This window comes from Mytilus californianus, unplaced genomic scaffold (assembly GCF_021869535.1).
Source record: "Mytilus californianus isolate M0D057914Y unplaced genomic scaffold, xbMytCali1.0.p SCAF_2, whole genome shotgun sequence".
NCBI classification, from domain to species: domain Eukaryota; kingdom Metazoa; phylum Mollusca; class Bivalvia; order Mytilida; family Mytilidae; genus Mytilus; species Mytilus californianus.
The window spans coordinates 5,346,517-5,366,622 of record NW_026262668.1 but is presented as its reverse complement, the minus strand read 5'-3'; the positions used below and the strand labels follow the sequence as shown (position 1 = coordinate 5,366,622).

Genomic DNA, 20,106 nt, shown 5'->3' with positions numbered 1-20,106 from the left:
ATTATTTTTCTTGTAATGTTTGGTTTTTAACCAGACCTAAAAACCCGGAAGCATGTGTTGTTTATAGAAAATGGTTGCCTCCAGTAAAAATAAAAATGCGTTTCTCACGAAATAGAAAAATTAAGTTATATAAGATCTTAGGAATTTTAATAACTGCTGTGATAGTAATTTTATACATACTAGCCGCATTAAAACCTAAAGTAACACCATTATATGCCAACGGTGTCGTTGAGGCGAACATTGGCGATGTCAGGTTTGACTTCTCTACAGGTGTGTTTACATTCACGAATAAAGAACAGAATGTGTATTTAAAGGGATTCGTGTCAGAAACTCTGAGATCAACATCAGCTTTATCATGTAAACCAAAGAGTAAAGCATCGGATAAGAAGTATTTGTGCTTGGTATGGATAAGATATGCAAAGTTAGAGGTAAGAAAACCACAGCCTGCCCAGCAATAGTACAAAGATATCGGGTCCGTTCACTCCCAAAATACACGCATACCCTACATGTTCGCACCACCCTGGGTCCGTACGCACCCTATTTTTATTCAAATACCAGTTGAATTATACATGTTATAAGATGTTTTTTATATAAGTGTTTCTTGTACGTTTCTTTTTTTTTTATATAGATTAGACCGTTGGTTTTCCTGTTTGAATGGTTTTACACTAGTCATTTTTGGGGCCTTTTATAGCTTGCTGTTCGGTGTGAGCCAAGGCTCCGTGTTGAAGGACGTACTTTGACCTATAATGGTTTACTTTTGTGACTTGGATGAAGAGTAAATGTCTCATTGGCACTCATACCACATCTTCTTTTATCTATATATCAAAATATTTATATTTTTTTAAAAGAAATACTTTTTTTTGTGATTAGATGATTAATTATTTATTGTGATTTATGTAAGATTACTGTTAATTGGTATCATGTTGGTATTTACAAAGCTAATTTGGAATTATTGTTATGTGTTTGGTGTAAAGTAAAATATATAAGTACATGTAGTTAGCTTGGTAGGAGTAAATCAATGAAGATTTTAAATGAAAACAAGAGGCTGTCAGAGTGACAGCAATTTGGATTTTTCTGCATGAAAATGATATAAATTTGCAAATCTGGACTCCAAACATGCCCATACAGGATCAAGTAAAAAAAATAAATGAATTTTTGTAGGGTTCAGAAATGGAAAGGCCAAAATCAATCTAAGTATCACTTTTCCCTACATAAAGGTGTACAACGTTAACTCAACAACGATAAAAGCTAAAATCATGAAAATCGATTTAGACAGTAATTTAGGAAACAACATATCTGAATTTGAAAAGATTTGGTCAAAGCGTTTTAAAGTTATTGCAACGACAATGCAGGTTCAGAAAGGAAAGGCCAAAATCAATCTAAGCAATGTTCTCAATAAGTGCTGACAACCAGCAAAATTTGCCACCTATTGCGTGTTTTGTGCCAGCTATTAATTTATTCACAAAAATATGACATACGCAAAAATTGCATAGTCGGGATCTGTTGTACATCTTTTTTTTACTGACTGGTTTCGTCCGCCAAGTGTAAATAATAAAATAGTAAACGTAAACCAGTTTCAAATCATTTGAGCGTTTGAAACAAACCGATAAAATCTGTAAAATCGAAATTGATGTTGACACAGATATTTTCAACAACTCGTTACATACAAACTCAAACGTGAATAGAACGATCAGTGACTACTTTAAGCGTGAGCCGGCTTTACAGTAAAGCGAAGATAAGAAAGCTCGCTTAGTGTATTCTTACATGGATTTAAACTTGTGTGCATTTATGCATCTTATTGTATAATCACCGGAGTATAAAGTAAAATAAAACACAGTATCTAAAGAATTCTAGTCACTTTGGAACCTGGTTAGATTGACACCTGGTATACTCAATTCGACACCTAGTCAAATATATGTTGAATATATATTGTTTTAGTATTTTTAGCAAAAAGATTAAAATAAAGAAGGGGGATGGCCAGAATTAATTATTGTTTATTATCAAGTTATTTTTGTTTCTTCATGTTCTTAGTGTATTTTCTTTGGGCAGCTATATGTGTATTCAAGGTATTGGATATTTATTATGCATGTTTTAACCAGTTAATTTTGATGATAGGGACTCATAGTTTGCCCTTTTATTGCTTCTTATTTTTTCATTATTAAACAACAGCTTTGGTAATGGCTTCATTGTTATTTATTTAAGTTTTTGAAGAAAAAACATCAATAACTACTTGTATAGAGTTAAAATAACAAACATGTCAATAATTTAATTCATATAAGTTATTAATTAATCAATTGAAAAGAAACATATCAAATCAAAACATCAGTCATAGAAGTTTAAAAAAAATTCAAACAATTTACTTCTTAATAACAAGATTATATTTCAATGTACTGAACAAAAGATGAAAAATATCATTTTGTGCTGAACTGACCAACTAAATGCCAAAATGACTTTAAAATAGGTGCCTATTTGCATGATTTGATCAGATGCCGATTTGACTTTTTCTATAGGTGCCGATTTAACTTAAGCTTGTACCCTCTGACCAATGGACAAAAAAAACCAGAGAGGATTGAGTGTAACCTGATAAACTGTTGACACTACATAGTTCCTATTTTCTAGATTTAAAATTTATTATTTTTCTAGCAATATTTTGTCAGTTGCTTACTGCAGGTTGACAGTTTCCTCAGGCAATTCTGGTTTCCTCTAAATATAAATCTTACCAGTTTTTGAATAACTGAATAAAGTATAAATTAATGTTCTCTATGAATTCTATTTGAAACTTTAATACAAGACACTGAGAAATAATATGAAGTGAAGTGTACAATTATAAGGGCTATTCCAGAAATGTCTGTATGGGGGAGAGGGAAGGCACATTAATGAAAAAAAAATTGCATGGGCTACTTCACATATTTTCCCAATCAAAACTTAAACTAAAAGTTAAGGAAAAATTAATTAGAATGGTATTCAAATAAAAAGTGCCTTTCTCTCCCCATACAATCGATTCTGGAATAGCCCTTATATATAATTAGTGATAAAGATTTGCAATATTAAGAAGAACATTAGACATGCAAAGGAGTGAATTGGAAGCAAGCCATGTCATACAAAATCTGCACAAAAAATCACATTCATTTTCAATTTTTGAGCAAAAATTTAAATCAGCAACTAAAAATGGACAAATTAACATGAAGAATAAGAGGTAAAATCTATTCAGAACAGCCCAGATGCCACCTCCTGCAATCTAGATTTTCGGAATCCCCCCGCATAACGAGAAGGAGGGATACCACACTCTCCAGCTCAAACCTACCCACCGCCCTCGGGGCCTGCGACGCTCGGTTTCGGGCCTTGCGGCCCTCATGATTGCCACCTACTTTTATTTTACTTCCTCTTATTCAAAAACTTATTGAGAACACTGCTAAGTATCACTGTTCCCTACATAAAGGTGAACAACACAACAACAATATAAGCTAAAATTGTGAAAATTGATTTAGACCTTCATTTAGTCACAGGAAACAACATATCTAAATTTGAAAAAATTTCGTCAAACTGAAAGCGTAATCAAAATATGTATGGACAACGCTCAAAGTATCACTTTTCGCTACTTAAAGGTCAACAAGTCAACAAGGATAAAAGCTCAAATCATGAAAATGGAACTTGACCTTCATTTAGTCACAGGAAACAACATATATCTAAATTTGAAAAGATTTCGTCAAAGTGTTATCAAGTTATTGCACGGACAACGCTCTAAGTATCACTTTTTGCTATTGAAAGGTCTACAACTCAACAACGATAAAAGCTAAAATCCTGAAAATCGAACTTGACCTTCATTTATTCACAGGAAACAACAAATCTAAATTTGAAAAGATTTCGTCAAAGCGTTATCAAATTATTGCACGGACAACGCTCTAAGTATCACTTTTCGCTACTAGAAGGTCTACAACTCAACAACGATAAAAGCTAAACTAGTGAAAATCGAACTTGACCTTCATTTATTCACAGGAAACAACATATAACAGGCTATTATCTCAACTCGGAATTATTTTTAATTATGGAATTTGCATAATTTCTTATGCTTGAAAATTTTAATAAATTCCATGTTTATCATGTTTATTCTGTATTTTAATGTTCTGTGTGGCGCACAACACTTCCTATTACAAAGAAGAATGCACATTTTCAGTAGAATGTACTGTGCGGCGCACAACACTATACAAAATACATTGTATGGAAAGTGTTATGCGCCACTCAAAACATAATAATACAGAATAAACATGGAATTTATTAAAAATTTCAAGCACAAGAAATTATGCAAATTCCATACTTAAAAATAATTCCAAGTTTAAATAATAGCCTGTTATATCTAGATTTGAAAAGATTTCATCAAAGAGTTTTAAGTTATTGCACGGACAACGCTCTAAGTATCACTTTTCGTTATTGAAAGGTCTACAACTCAACAACGATAAAAGTTAAAATTGTGAAAATCAAACTTGACCTTCATTTAGTCACAGGAAACAACATATTTAAATTTGAAAAGATTTTGTTAAAGCGTTTTCATGTTAATGAACGGACACTGTTTGGCAGCCACCTGCCGCCGTATATCCTCATATAACCGATTTTTCCTTCAGAAATCCGGTTAAAAATGAAATATAGTTATTTTTAAGAGCTTGTGACGAGTTTGATAGCCATTTAGAATCTTCTGCCTTTCTTTTACAAGTTTTAGAGACAAATGACTTAGTCATGTTAGTCTTTGATCATGATATGACAATATTCATTATCCATTTCGTCAAAATAATTCACAAAAGAAAACCTGTTTACATTTTTAGAATGTCACTTTATTTTAAAACAATAAATAAAAACTTATATTTTCTTTATTTTATGTCAATACACTAACTAAAGCAGAAGTAAAATCTTATTCAACACAAAACCTTTAAAAAGGGTGCGAACGTGTGGGGTGGGGGGTGGGAACGTGAAAGGGGGCGAACGAGAATGAAAGCGAACATGATTTTGGACGAACCGACTTTCTAGTACAAATATGTGCTGCAAGATATTTAGGACACAGGCATTTAGCCAATACTTTTTATAAGGACGCAAACAAATTTTGGGGTTGTATATTGCTATCATGTCGTCGTCGTCTAAAGACATTTGGTTTCTGGACAATAACTTAAGTTTAAGAGTATGGATCTCTATGAAATTTTACCAAAAGGTTCAATACTACTAAAGAAAGGTTGGGATTGTTTTGGGGGTGATGGTCTCAACCGTTTAGGAATTAGGGGCCAAAAAGGGGCCCAAAACAAGCTTTTTTACTAGTTTCAGGACAATAACTTGTATATATAAGTATATTGATTGCTCTGAAATTGTACCACAAGGTTCAATACCACAAGTCGAAGGTTGGGATTCATTTTGGGGGTAATTGTCCAAATCGTTTAGGAATTAGCATGATTAGGGGCCAAAAAGGGTCTAAAACAAGCATTTTTCTACTTTTCAGACAATAACTTGTGTTTAAGTGTATTGATATCTTAAAATGTACCACATTTAACAAAAAGAAAATGTTCTTCCAATGTTATTTTATTTTGGAAAAGGGGGGGGGGGGGGGTTAAGAATAAATTTTTTTTGGGGGGGACAATTTTTATCCTCAAGAGTTAAGAAATTTTCAAATATTTATTTTTGGAAAAGGGGGGATGGGAGGGTAAAAAAAAAACAACTTTGGGGCCCAATTGGGGGGGGGGGGGGGGGGGGTCAATTTTTTTTCTTGAAGATTTAAGAAATTGTTAATTTTCCAAAGAAAAATTGGGGTCACAATTGCTAATTCTTTGTATATAGTCTGAAAACAGATTTACTAAGTATTGTGCAACAGCACATTGTGTTGCACAAAAGCAAGAAATCTTCAATTGAATATAAATTCAAATCATATAACATATTTTAAGTTCTTTGACTACATTTATTCTGTGTCAGAAACCTATAATGTGTCAAATATTTAATTACAATCCAAATTCATACCTGTATCAAGCTTGAATATTGTTTTCATTTTTGCCCCAACTGTTCAGGGTTGGACCTCTGTGGTTGTATCCAGCTGGGCTTGGCGAATCAGTTTATTTAGCCATATTTTGTAAAGTCCTTTAGGTTATGTTTTTTATGCCCCCGCCGTGGCGGAGGGGGCATTAAGTTTTATCCTTGTCCATCTGTAAGTCTGTAACTTATACACAATGCTAATTACCACAAAATACAGATCAAGTTTGAATTTTGGTGGTATCACTTTTACTGTTTTAGAGTTATGCCCCTTTGCAAATGGAAAAATTGCTGAATTTTTCGTTTCTGTTCTCTAACTTAAGTTAATTATCCTCAACCAAATGTTATGACACTTATACACAATATTTATTACCACAAAACTCAGATCAAGTACAAATGTGGGTAGCGACGGCGTCACTTTTACTGTTCTTCAGTTATGTCCCTTTATAACTTTCTATGCAGTATGCAAGCGGGGGCATCATCTGTGTCCCATGGACACATTCCCCATTTATTCATTGTTGTAAAGGGAGGAAACTATAATTGTTTTTAGAAGCTGACATTAAGAAACAAATTGAAAAGTACTTTTCAATCTAGTTCAAATAATTATGACGTCTTGAAAGGCTACATGTATATTGATTTTTTGCTGTAATGCGGCATCACAGCTAAAGATCATGAAAATAAGAATAGCATTTCGAGGCGTCATAACTATTTGGACTCACTCCAATCAAACATTTAGATTTATCATGTTTATATTCATGATAAAAGTATGTATCAAATTATGAATGTTATAAGAATATTTGTTAAATGGTGATTATTATTAAAATGAAGTTTTTGATATATACAGGTACCGGAAAAGACATGATGGTTATTTAAAAAGTGAAGAAGATATTTTATAATAATAATATGATCCCTCTGATCAATTGTTAGTTGTAAATTACAATGTATCATCATGATCATCTCTTTGATCTAATTCTAGCATGTCTAAAGTACAAATTATACTTTTGTTGTTGAAAATATACCAAACTACAGGAGTCAAGCTGAGTTCAAGCTGATACAAACTTACAGTTATCAGGTTATGAATGTATTCTTTTAACAATACAAGCTGCTTGAGTAGTCCTTTGAAGTACAAAATGTATTAATCTTGCAGCATAAAAGGAACCAAACTGGCATAATTCAATAAAAAAAAAACAGCCAAAATTATATCCAAACAGTTATACAGTCATAGGCAGCTTGCACTGGTGATGGTATTTGGATTTTATGCAGTCGATGGTGTCTGTTTCTCGTACAGTGTATTTCTGAATGACAGTGAATGTTGTGGAACAAATATTTACATGATAATTAATTGGATTTTTCAAATGGTTAATCTTTCTTTTGTCCATCGATATATCATGTCCATGAAAAACAAACTCTATAAAAAAATATATTGATTATGCAAAAAAACCAAATTGAAAGGTTATTAATGTCTTAATCATGTGTGCCAGAAGAATGTCTTGTATCCTCTTGTTTCAGAGCAGCACACTTGATGATCAAATGATTTTTTGTTTAACAGAGTTCTCCCCAGGGCCTTTTAGCATCATGGTTATGTGATGCTATATTGCTAGAAAGTGATGCTATCTGATATTAGTTTCTTAAAAATAGTGTTATGGATGTGATGCTATAGTTTCTAAAAACAAGATGGTATTTCATAATTTCTTGTTTACCAGGATGATATAAGAAATTTCTGAGGAGAACACTGTGTTAGGTACATGTAGTATACGTTACAACATGTATTCCTTTTCAAAACAAACTTCTGTCAAAACAGTTAATGCATATATATGTACATTTAATGCATATATATGTACATGTATATATATGTTAAGAACAATATGAAAAAATGTGGCCAAAACGACACATGGCTGAACTGGTTGTGTGGCTGAACATGCTGAAAAGTCTCAAAAATCAAACATGTATATACTTCTACCAAGTACATCTTTAATATGATCTGCACGGGTAACTTGTGAAGAGTCTGCTGATTCATCACACGGTTATTCACACCAATATGGTACAAAACGTTGTGGTGTCATCAAACATGTCAAAACTCTGTTTCTTAAAAAATTTATAAATCCAATTTCTTGATTATAAATTAATAATGCACACTTGACAACCCTCATTGCAAGTTCAACCAGCCCCAAATACAAGCTAAAGGTAGAAATGTTTGTTCAATTTAATTTTATCATTCTCTATTAACAGCCTAAAACACATCAATGTCATTCTCTTATAAATCTACACTGGACAATTGAATGTTAATGTCTAACATATATAACAAGCATTTTGTAACCAAATTTTTGTTATGCCCCCGCCGTAGTGGTGGGGGCATTAAGTTTTACCCTTGTCCTTCTGTACGTACGTCCCAAAATTGGTTTCCGTTCTCTAACTTGAGTTTGCCTCAACCAAATGTTATGAAACTTATACACAATGCTTATTACCACAAAATACAGATCAAGTTTGAATGTTGGTGGCGTCACTTTAACCGTTCTAGAGTTATGCCCCTTTATAAATGGAAAAATTGCAAAATTTTTAGTTTCCGTTCTCTAACTTAAGTTTGTCTCAACCAAATGTTATGAAACTTATACACAATGCTTATTACCACAAAATACAGATCAAGTTTGAATGTTGGTGGCGTCACTCTAACCGTTCTAGAGTTATGCCCCTTTATAAATGGAAAAATTGCAAAATTTTTAGTTTCCGTTCTCTAACTTAAATTTGTCTGAACCAAATGTTATGAAACTTATACACAATGCTTATTACCACAAAACACAGATCAAGTTTGAATTTTGGTGGCGTCACTTTAACCGTTCTAGAGTTATGCCCCTTCATAAATGGAAAAATTACAAAATTTTTAGTTTCCGTTCTCTAACTTAAGTTTGCCTCAACCAAATGTTATGAAACTTATACACAATGCTTATAACCACAAAACACAGATCAAGTTTGAATTTTGATTGCCTCACTTTAACGTTCTAGAGTAATGCCCCTTTATAAATGGAAAAATTGCAAAATATTTATTTTCTTCTAAATATCAAGTAATTTTAAAATTGGAGTTATCTTCCTTTGTCCATGTTTATAGTTGAATCAACTACAATCAATGCTTTTTACAATGCAATGTTTAATTTTGACTTCCACTGATAAAACACAGATCAAGTTGGATTTGGGTAATGTCACTTTAACCATTATTGAGTTATGCCCCTTTATAAATCGAAAGATTGCAAAATTTTTAGTTTCCATTCTGTAACTTAAGTTTGCCCCAACCAAACATTATGAAACCTATACACAATATTCATTACCACAAAACTAAGATCAAGTACAAATTTTTTGTTTCCGTTTTCTTACTTTAGTTTGCCTCAACAAAATGTTATGAAACTTATACACAATGCTTATTACTACATAATACAGATTATGTACGAAATTTGGTGGCAACACTTTTACCATTCTTGAGTTATGTCCCTTTATAAACATAAAAATTGCTGAATTTTTTTGTTTCTGTTCTCTAACTTTAGTTTGTCTGAACCAAATGTTATAAAACTTATACACAACCGTTCTAGAGTTATGCATGTGTACAAATAGAAAAATTGCATGCATTTTGTACTATTCAATGGTAGTTGGTATACATGTATATAATGAGCATGATGAGGAATTTGTTGCTCATGGCACTCAAAGTAACATTTTCTCAGTAGTTTAGTATTTAATGATTAGATAATTTCCCCATTGATGGTATATATATATTTTACAGGTGATTCAACATGAACATGATAGCTGCCATGATGTCTATTGGACATCAACAAGTCGTGACTTCACTCCACATGATTGTTTCACCTTACGTGGACCACACCACTGGTTTGGAGGTTCCTTATTGTCCAGTCAGTATATGCCACTGCAGTATGCTGATGTTCCGATGCAGCCATATATCACCAATGATATTTTATTTAAGTCAAAAGTTGATAAAGATCGTACAAATGTTTTTGGTAATGTTGTGGAGAGATTTTGGATAAATTCAAATGGAGTTGGTATTGTAGTTGATAGTAGTGTTCCTCTGCACGTTAGTCTGAACGAGTCAGGAAGTAGTCTTTTATGTTTCAAGGGAGATTACAATGAATCACCATTCCCCAATCCAAACAATGAACCACCATTTTTGAAATATACAATTTGTAAAGAAGATAATGTGAAACTGATGAGAGATTTTTTCCAGAGAACTCACTTTGAAAAACCACAGGGAATTCCTGATTTGTCTGTAATGCAGAAGGTCACATGGTCTACAAAAGCACAGTATAAATCTGGATTGAATCAGGATTTAGTTTTAAAATATTCATCAAATGTTACAAAAATTGATAGTAGGAAAATGAACTTTGAAATATATGAACCTTATTCATCTGCATATGGAAATTTTGATTTTAGATCAGACTTTTTCAGAAACTCAGCTCAAATGGTTGGTGTCTTGAAAGAGAACAAATTTGATGTCAGTGCTGTTTTAACACCATTTGTGTCAGTAGACAATAACACTAAAAATTTTGCACAGAATTCAGCATTATTTATTCATGACAATGGAGGGAAAGCACCTACACTTACTGGATGGTATGGTGGGTTAGTCGGAATTTTGGATTTTTCAAATCCAAAAACACAAGAATGGTATAAACAAAAACTAGAAGATATGAAAAGTAATTTCAATCTCAAAAATTTTACTTTCCATGGTTGTGAAACAAATTTTATTCCGTCAAGTCATAAGTCACATCAGTTCTTAAAAAATCCATGTACATTTATTCAAACTTTTGTATCAAATGTGATCCAATATGGCTGCCAGGTAACTTGTGGTCACAAAACACAAAAATTCCCAGTCTATATACATCTAAGTAGCAGAGACTCTACATGGAGCCATTATAATGGGCTCAATAGCATCATTCCTGCTGTTTTGACTCTTGGTATCCTAGGTTACCCCTATGTTATTCCAGATGTTATAGGAGGAAATGGATTCAAGGGAGACAATTTAAATATGACAGTGTTACCCGATAGAGAACTGTATATACGCTGGTTACAATTGTCAACTTATTTACCTGTTATGAAGTTTTCAATCCCACCGTGGGATTATGATGAAGAAATGGTAACATTAACTAAAACAATGTTAAAGAAGCGAGAATCTATTTTACCTTTACTTCAAAAGGCAGCAAGAGAAGCAGAACACACAGGTAAAAATCTCATCTCATTTATTTTACAAATTTTAGCAGCCTGTCCACAGTGTTTTCCCTAGAATTGTTTTGGAAGGATGGGGTTGACTGAAAAGATGGTGGTTATGAATTTTGACATATTTGGGCTTATATAGATATATATTATATGGCTTTCCAAATACCGTTTCGATTCCTAACATCACGGAATATACATTAATTGTCGAAATTCGGATATGGTGTACAAATTTTTGCACCGCATGTTTGCGGTATACTATCTTTTCCGCAAGTTTATTGTTTTCTGTTTGGTATTAAATTAATAATAAAGATCCATTTGTTACACCTTGTGATCCATTTATTTGGCAATCGCCAATGGAAGTCAGCAGGGTTTAAGAACGTCCGTTGTTCGACCTGTTAGTCAAATGCGTTTTGTTTAAATATACTTTTTCACTTTTTTGGTCTTTTGGAAAATGTTGTTTGTGCTGTACTTAGACCCCTCTACCACGAAATTTGTTTTGCATGCACACTATAAAAATTGCGGTTTTTATCCAACTCGATCATAAGTTTGAACGTTGTTTGCAATTTAGGCTTATTCATATTTTTTCTTTGGGCTTGTATTATATTTGCCTTCGGGTTTATATGATCCGGTCATCCTATTTCGACTCTTCAAAATTCAAGAGTCTATCCTAAATTGAGGTAAATTATATGGCCTTCCAAATACCGTTTCGATTCCTAACATCACTGAAGAGACATTATATGTCGAAATCCGGATATGGTGTACAAATTTTTGCACCTCATGTTTGCGGTATACCATCTTTTCCGCAAGTTTATTGTTTTCTGTTTGGTATTAAATTAATAAAAAAGATCCATTTTGTTACACCTTGTGATCCATTTATTTGGCAATCGCCAATGGCAGTCAGCAGGGTTTAAGAACGTCCGTTGTTCGACCTGTTAGTCAAATGCGTTTTGTTTAAATATACTTTTTCACTTTTTTGGTCTTTTGGAAAATGTTGTTTGTGCTGTACTTAAACCCCTCTACCACGAAATTTGTTTTGCATGCACACGTATAAAAAAATTGCTGTTTTTATCCAACGCAATCATAGGTTTGAACGTTGTTTTCAATTTAGACTTATATATATATATATATATATATACATGTAGAGTTATAGGGAATTTCCTGTATCACCATTCATAAGGCTTCTGGGGGAAAGACTGCAGCCATTTTTATACGACCGCAAAAAAATTTTGTGGTCGTATATTGGTATGACGTTGGCGTCGTCGTCGTCGTCGTCGTCGTCGTCGTCGTCGTCGTCGTCCGGCGTCGTCGTCGTCGTCCGGCGTCGTCGTCCGAATACATATTGGTTTTCGCACTCTAACTTTAGTTTAAGTGAATGGATCTTTTTGAAATTTGACCATAAGGTTAAATACCACAAAAGGAAGGTTGGGATTGATTTTGGGGGTTATGGTACCAACAGTTAAGGAATTAGGGGCCAAAAAGGGGCCAAAAATGAGCATTTTCTAGTTTCCAGACAATAACTGTGGAACGGTGTATGGATCTCTCTGAAATTATACTACAAGTTTCCATACCACAAAGGGATGGTTAGGATTTGCTTTGGGGGGTTATGGCTCAAACCGTTTAGGAATTAGGGGCAAAAAAGGGGGAAAAAAAGGTTGTCCTGGTTAATGGACAAATACTTTAGTACAAAACATAATTTAAAGCAGTGTAAGGGAGATAAATCAAATACATCATTGAAATTATCTCCCTTACACTGCTTTTAAATTATGTATAAAGTAATGGTTAATGAACAATAAAGATAATCTAAAACAGTGTAAGGAAGGTAATCCAAATACAATGTTTTGGTTACTTCCCTTACATTGCTTTAAAATTATGTTTAAAGAAATGCATATTTATAAAGGAAGACCAGTAAAAATATCTGCAAATGTTTTCATCTTTTTTTTTACAAAAAAATCCATATGAAAGATTTGACACTATATTTTTATTAATTCTATTATAAAATAGATTAAGTTAGCACTATGGTAAATTTAAATGGGTAATTATGGTTGCCAACTCTATTGGAAATTTGAATTGAGATTATGACCATATCTTGAGGGAAAGAATTTTTTTGGGGGAAAAAGGGGGGGGGGGGATAAAAAGAAATTGTGGGGGGCCAATTTTTTCTCATTTCAGATTTCAGAAATTAAAAAGAATTATTCTTCAAATATTATTTTTTTTTCAAATTTCAAATATTGAAAAATTTCAAGAAGTAATCTTTAATTGCACAGTATGGCGCATTAGATTTGTAAAATCTTTGATCACATTTATTTATTTGTTATGCCGAATCTAACAGTGTATTTAGATTTTTAATTTTGGGTCCAGTTTTCAAATGGTCTACATTAATGTCCAAAGGGTCCAAAATTAAACTTTGTTTGATTTTAGCAAAAATTGAATATATGAGGTTCTTTGATATGCTGAATCTAAACATGTATTTAGATTTTTGATTTTTGGCCCAGTTTTCAAGTTGGTCCAAATTGGGGTCCAAAATTAAACTTTGTTTGATTTCAACAAAAATTGAATATATAGGGTTCTTTGATATGCTGAATCTAACCATGTATTTCGATTTTTTATTTGTGGACCCCGTTATCTAATTGGTTCATATTGAGGTCAAAAGGGTCCAAAATTAAACTTTGTTTGATTTCATCTAAAATTGAATTATTGGGGTTCTTTGATATTCCAAATCTAACCGTGTATTTAGGTTTTTAATTTTGGGTCCTGTTTTTTTTAAATTGGTCTACATTGAGGTCCAAAGGGTCCAAAATTAAACTTAGTTTGATTTTGACAAAAATTGAATTCTTGGGGTTCTTTGATTTGCTGAATCTAAACATGTGTTTAGATTTTTGATTATGGGCCCAGTTTTCAAGTTGGTCCAAGATAGGGTCCAGTATTTAAACTTTGTTTGATTTCAACAAAAATTGAATATATTGGGTTCTTTGATATGCTGAATCTAAACATGTATTTAGATTTTTGATTATGGGCCCAGTTTTCAAGTTGGTCCAAATTGGGGTCCAAAATTAAACTTTGTTTGATTTCAACAAAAATTGAATATATGAGGTTCTTTGATATGCTGAATCTAACCATGTATTTAGATTTTTTATTTGTAGGCCCCGCTATCAAATTGGTTCATATTGAGGTCAAAAGGGTCTAAAATTAAACTTTGTTTGATTTCATCGAAAATTGAATTATTGGGGTTCTTTGATATGCCAAATCTAACCGTGTTTTTAGATTTTTAATTTGGGTCCCGTTTTTTAAATTGGTCTTCATTGAGGTCCAAAGGGTCCAAAATTAAACTTAGTTTGATTTTAACAAAAATTGAATATATGGGGTTCTTTGATATGCGGAATCTAAACATGTGTTTAGATTTTTTATTATGGGCCCAGTTTTCAAGTTGGTCCAAGTTGGGGTCAAAAATTAAACTTTTTTTGATTTCAACAAAAATTGAATATATGGGGTTCTTTGATATGCTGAATCTAACCATGAATTTAGATTTTTTATTTGTGGGCCCCGCTATCAAATTGGTTCATATTGAGGTCAAAAGGGTCCAAAATTAAACTTTGTTTGATTTCATCAAAAATTGAATTATTGGGGTTCTTTGATATTCCAAATCTAACCGTGTATTTAGATTTTTAATTTTAAGTCCCGTTTTTTAAATTGGTCTACATTAAGGTCCAAAGGGTCCAAAATTAAACTTAGTTTGATTTTAGCAAAAATTGAATTCTTGAGGTTCTTTGATATGCTGAATCTAAACATGTGTTTAGATTTTTGATTATGGGCCCAGTTTTCAAGTTTGTCCAAGTTGGGGTCCAAAATTAAACTTTGTTTGATTTTAACAAAAATTGAATATATGGGGTTCTTTGATATGCTGAATCTAACCATGTATTTTGATTTTGGACATTGGACCATAATAGGTAAATTAAAAAAATTCAAGTTCTTAGACCACATTCTTTCTGTGTCAGAAACCTATGCTGTGTCAAATATTTAATAACAATCCAAATTCAGAGCTGTATCAAGCTTGAATGTTGTGTCCATACTTGCCCCAACTGTTCAGGGTTCGACCTCTGCGGTCGTATCAAGCTGCGCCCCAGCGAAGCATTTTATTATGCCCCAGCTGTAGCGGAGGGGCATTAAATTTTACCCTTGTACGTATGTCCCAAAATTGGTTTCCGTTCTCTTATTTTAGTTTGCCTCAACCAAATGTTATGAAACTTATACACAAAGCTTATTACAGATCGAGTTTGAATTTTGGTGACGTTACTTGTACCGTTCTAGAGTTATGTCCCTTTACAAATGGAAAAATTCCTGAATTTTTCGTTTCCGTTCTCTTTAGTTTGCCTTAACCAAATGTTAAAAAAACTTATACACAATGCTTATTACCACAAAACACAGATTGAGTTTGAATTTTGATGGTGTCACTTGTACCGTTCTAGAGTTATGCCTCTTTACAAATGGAAAAGTTGCTGAATTTTATTTTCGTTCTCTAACTTTAGTTTGCCTCAACCAAATGTTATGAAACTCATACACAATGCTTATTGCCACAAAACTCAGATCAAGTACAAATTTAGGTAGCGTCACTTTTACCCTTCTTGAGTTTTGTCTCTTTATAACGTATATGCAAGCGGGGGCATCATCTGTGTCCTATGGACACATTCCCCATTTATTTTTTCTGTGTTGCTGTTTCAGCTATAAAAATAAAGATTCAATATTGACAAGCACAAAAGTTTATAAGAATAAAGGCAGACAAGCATGCATATGTCATGTATATGGTCATGAATATCATTCATATTATGAAATAAATTATTATGCGAAAAATATTTATGTGTACATACATTTTGCAGCATCAGCATATTCATGATATTAGTTAAATCAATGAGATATCAACTGATAACAAAAAAAGATTCTTTCACAGTATACGTTATATAGTCAATAACAAATGATATCAAGGCATCACAGGGAATTGCAATTATGATTAAACTTTGGATGTTTTATTTTCAACATAAAAATCTTTTACAGCACATGCACATGTACAGTTTATTGTTTTTGTGACACACAAGCTAATTATTATCACTGTATGTGGCAAATCATTTGTTGATTGTTGACTGTAGGTGATTTAATATAATTTAGTAGATAAGAAATAAACGTAATCAAATGGTACAGAATATACATGTAGAACTTTATACTTGTAATTTTTTAGTTACCATTGTGTCGATATGGGTTAATCATGCTAATAGATTCAGTTTTGTGACGCTCTTTATTTGAATATTTTCTGATCTATACATATACAACCACACCTCGTCCTTTGGTTTTATCAATTACCTGTGTTATGAAATTGACAAAAATTTCACAGTTTTACATGTATATAAATTCAAAAAGTCCCATTCATTTTGATATTTCCATTGTCGGTAATTGTTTGAACTATTGGATTCATGTCAAAATTATTGTTCACATCTATATTATGTAATTTTGTTTTATATTTTTGGGAAACATTCTTCACTGATTTAATGATTGATTTTCCGGTATTAAACTTGTCTTACATATATTGCCACACTGATTATTTTGAATACATTGTGATAAGAACAAAATACTTTTTAGCATGTATAGTAAACTGTACATGGTATTACATTTTTGTTGTACATACCATGGTTAAGCAAAAAGAAGCTTCTCATATATATCATAGATCATGTAGATCACACAAGTAATTTATTAATTTTCATATATATATAATGGCTAATAATTAATTAAGAACATGAAGAATATAAAGTTTTTTGTGTCTCCTGCTATGAAATTCGTGGAAGGCAAAACAATGGTCATGATGGTGTTGCTTTTTCAGCGGCATCAACAATTGTACAGATATTTTATATAAAGTTGCATTACTATCAGTACATATCAGTTTGACAACTATTTCAAGGCCCCCCTCATATGTCATGGTCCAGTGACTTTCAATTATTTACCAATTTTCAATGTTAAGTTTTCTGCTTAAGTTAGATTGATAGCACCTGCTTATGATAGACAATGGTCATGATGGTATGTTTTATAAAGTTGCATTACTATCAGTACATCTCAGTTTGACAACCATTTTGACGCTCTACCCTCTACATGTATGTCATGGTCCAGCAACTTTGAATTAATTAGCAATGTTGCTATCCAGATTGTCTTTCTTAATTTTCTGTCAACAGGCGAGACATATATCTCTGCATCAGCAGTTTATTGCTCTTCAACTTCATACTTTATTTGGCCTTTTTAACCTTTTTTGAATCGAGCGTCACTGATGAGTCTTTTGAAGATGAAACGCGTGTCTGGCGCAAATACAAAATTTCAATCCTGGTATCTATGATGAGTTTATTTACAAAGTTATTATTGTATGGAATTCTGGGCTTTTTGATAAAAAATCCACATTTTTCATTTAGAATTCAATCATGTCAAGTGCATGTCATACATATGCATGTGTCAATTGGTTAGATTTGGCAACCTGGAACCTAACCAAAAAACAGGAAAAGACCTAGATAAATGATTTGACTTTTCATGAAAGGATTGATACATGTTTAGCATGATCAGTTTTGCTAAAGTTTCACCAAACAGTTACAGGAGTGAGGTAAACATGGCCTGGTATTTACAGAAAAAATCTATTTCTTCACCTTTTTCAGCACAGCCAATTGCAACAACTAGAACTGTTTGTTGTACAGAGTTGCAGATAAAATCAAATTGAAAAATATAAACTAGATAATCATCAAAAATTCATAATCATACTGCTCAATCTCTTATAAAATAGTGGCACTGTAAATATATATTGTATGCTTTCACTGGTACAACTACAATCCATACAATGCGATAGTTGATATATATTTCATTTCTTGTATTGACAGGTGCTCCAATAATTAGGCCATTATGGTGGGTATCACCCACAGACCCAGATGCACTGGCAGTAGGTAACCAGTTCTTGGTAGGAGAAACTTTACTTGTGGCACCAGTTTTGTTGCCAGGGACAACAGAGATTGATATTTATTTACCAGAAGGTACATGGCATGATGAAATCAATCATAAAGATTGGGATGGAAAACAATGGCTGAAATCTTACAGGGTTGAACTTCATCAGATTGCTACATTTACACAGGCTAGAACTATTGGTACATAGAGGAAAATTGTTTAATCTATTGTTTAATCTATTGTGAATTTGTATTTTTAAAGTAATTAATTTTTATCATTGGTGCTAAGGAAACTAACAAACAAAAAATGCATAATCAAATTTGAACATTTCTTTTTTAATCCTATAAGACATGCTTGTGTTACATCAATTTGACTGTACCTGTACATATACTTTTAATTCTTAGACTTATTGGACTGACAAAATTACCAGTTGAAATCGTACAAAATAAAGACTCCTGTAATTAACCATTTATCATATATTGATCATAAGTCATGTTTGTAGGCTAGGTCATCCATATCATTTTGAAAATTGTAAAAAAAAAAAGATACTTCAGCGTTAGCATGGTTTTGTCAAAGTAAATTTGGTAAACACAAAAAGTGTGAATACCAATACACTTTACAAATATACATGATATAACTTTTCATGTTTATATTGTTGTAATCACGTCATCTAAGCATGCTTATTCTTTTCTGAAATCTGTAAAATTTATGGATATATATATATAATCCTTCCCCAGATACATGAAAAGGTACTTGCCCTTACACATGTTAAATAATACTGTGGAGAGAAAATGAAAATATGCAGAGTTTAGAATTTTGAACAGTTCTGGTTTTGAACATCTTTATAGAGGGCATTATAGATCAACAGACATGACAGGGTAATATACTGTTAATGTAAAAAGTCGAAATATTTCTGTGATAGTGTAAATGTATCAAGTACTTTTGAAGGGGAGGGGCAAGATTTTATTTTTAGGTGAGAAGTATTTAGGTATGTTTATACATAATTTGTTATTGTGTAATACCACCATAACTTGTCTCATATCATTCTTTGTAAAATCAACCCTTTTAAAAAAATTATTACCAGTTTAGCATGGTTTAAATAAAATCACACTCTTTTTCCAAGAAAGCAGAGATATGGTCTACAAACAATCCATGAAGGTGTCATACCACCAAAACAATGATGTAACCATATAGTGGTAGTACATAATTTATAATTTAAACAGTCATGACAGTATTACCCTGCCATGGAATGTCAATGAAAAGAGACAAAGTTTAGGATTTAAAATTTTAAAAGAGGGCAATTTATAGATCAACAGACATGACAGGGTGATACTATTGCTGTTTAATACATCTGGTCAAATGTAGAGCAGTTTCAGGTCAAAAGTTGAACAAAAGCCAAAGGTCATCACAATGATTTTAGCAAGGGCTATTTCATACTTACAACAATTAAGTAGATCAAATAAAAAAGGTTTGTAAGTAATAAACAATTAACCCATATGAAATGTTTCCAGTTTATAACAACATTCACGAAATTCTTTTTTCTAGGCCTTATATAAACTTTTATAATGAGTGATTCATTCAAATAAAGGTATATTATAGCATATGACTGAATTGATTGTTTATGTTAATATCTAGTTTCCGTTTTTTGGAAATATGTTGCAATTTTGATACTTTTGTTGATTTAATCAGTTTATGTAATTAACAATCAATAAACTAGGATAGTTAGTTATGTAATGACGCTGTTTATATATAATGCAAAATGTATGTGATATCTTTGATAACATTTTAAATTTACCCATCTAAATTTTAAGTTCACATATTGTATAATGTGGCAGTAACTATACATGTTATTATGAATTATAATACTACACACACATGCACAATCATTATAATTTATGATAATATAAAGAACCATAACTAATACATGAGAGATCTAGATCT

At 32.2% G+C, this 20,106-nt stretch overlaps 1 protein-coding gene across 1 annotated transcript; it reads left to right on the top strand.

Moving 5' to 3' along the window:
• Window positions 1-64: 64 nt before the first annotated feature.
• On the top strand, window positions 65-20,098 carry LOC127729135 (myogenesis-regulating glycosidase-like). Its single transcript, XM_052236789.1, has 3 exons — window positions 65-428; window positions 9,767-11,213; window positions 18,105-20,098. The coding sequence occupies exons 1-3, from the start codon at window positions 96-98 to the stop codon at window positions 18,371-18,373; spliced, it is 2,049 nt and encodes a 682-aa protein (XP_052092749.1). The 5' UTR covers window positions 65-95; the 3' UTR covers window positions 18,374-20,098.
• The last annotated feature ends 8 nt before the right edge of the window (window positions 20,099-20,106 follow it).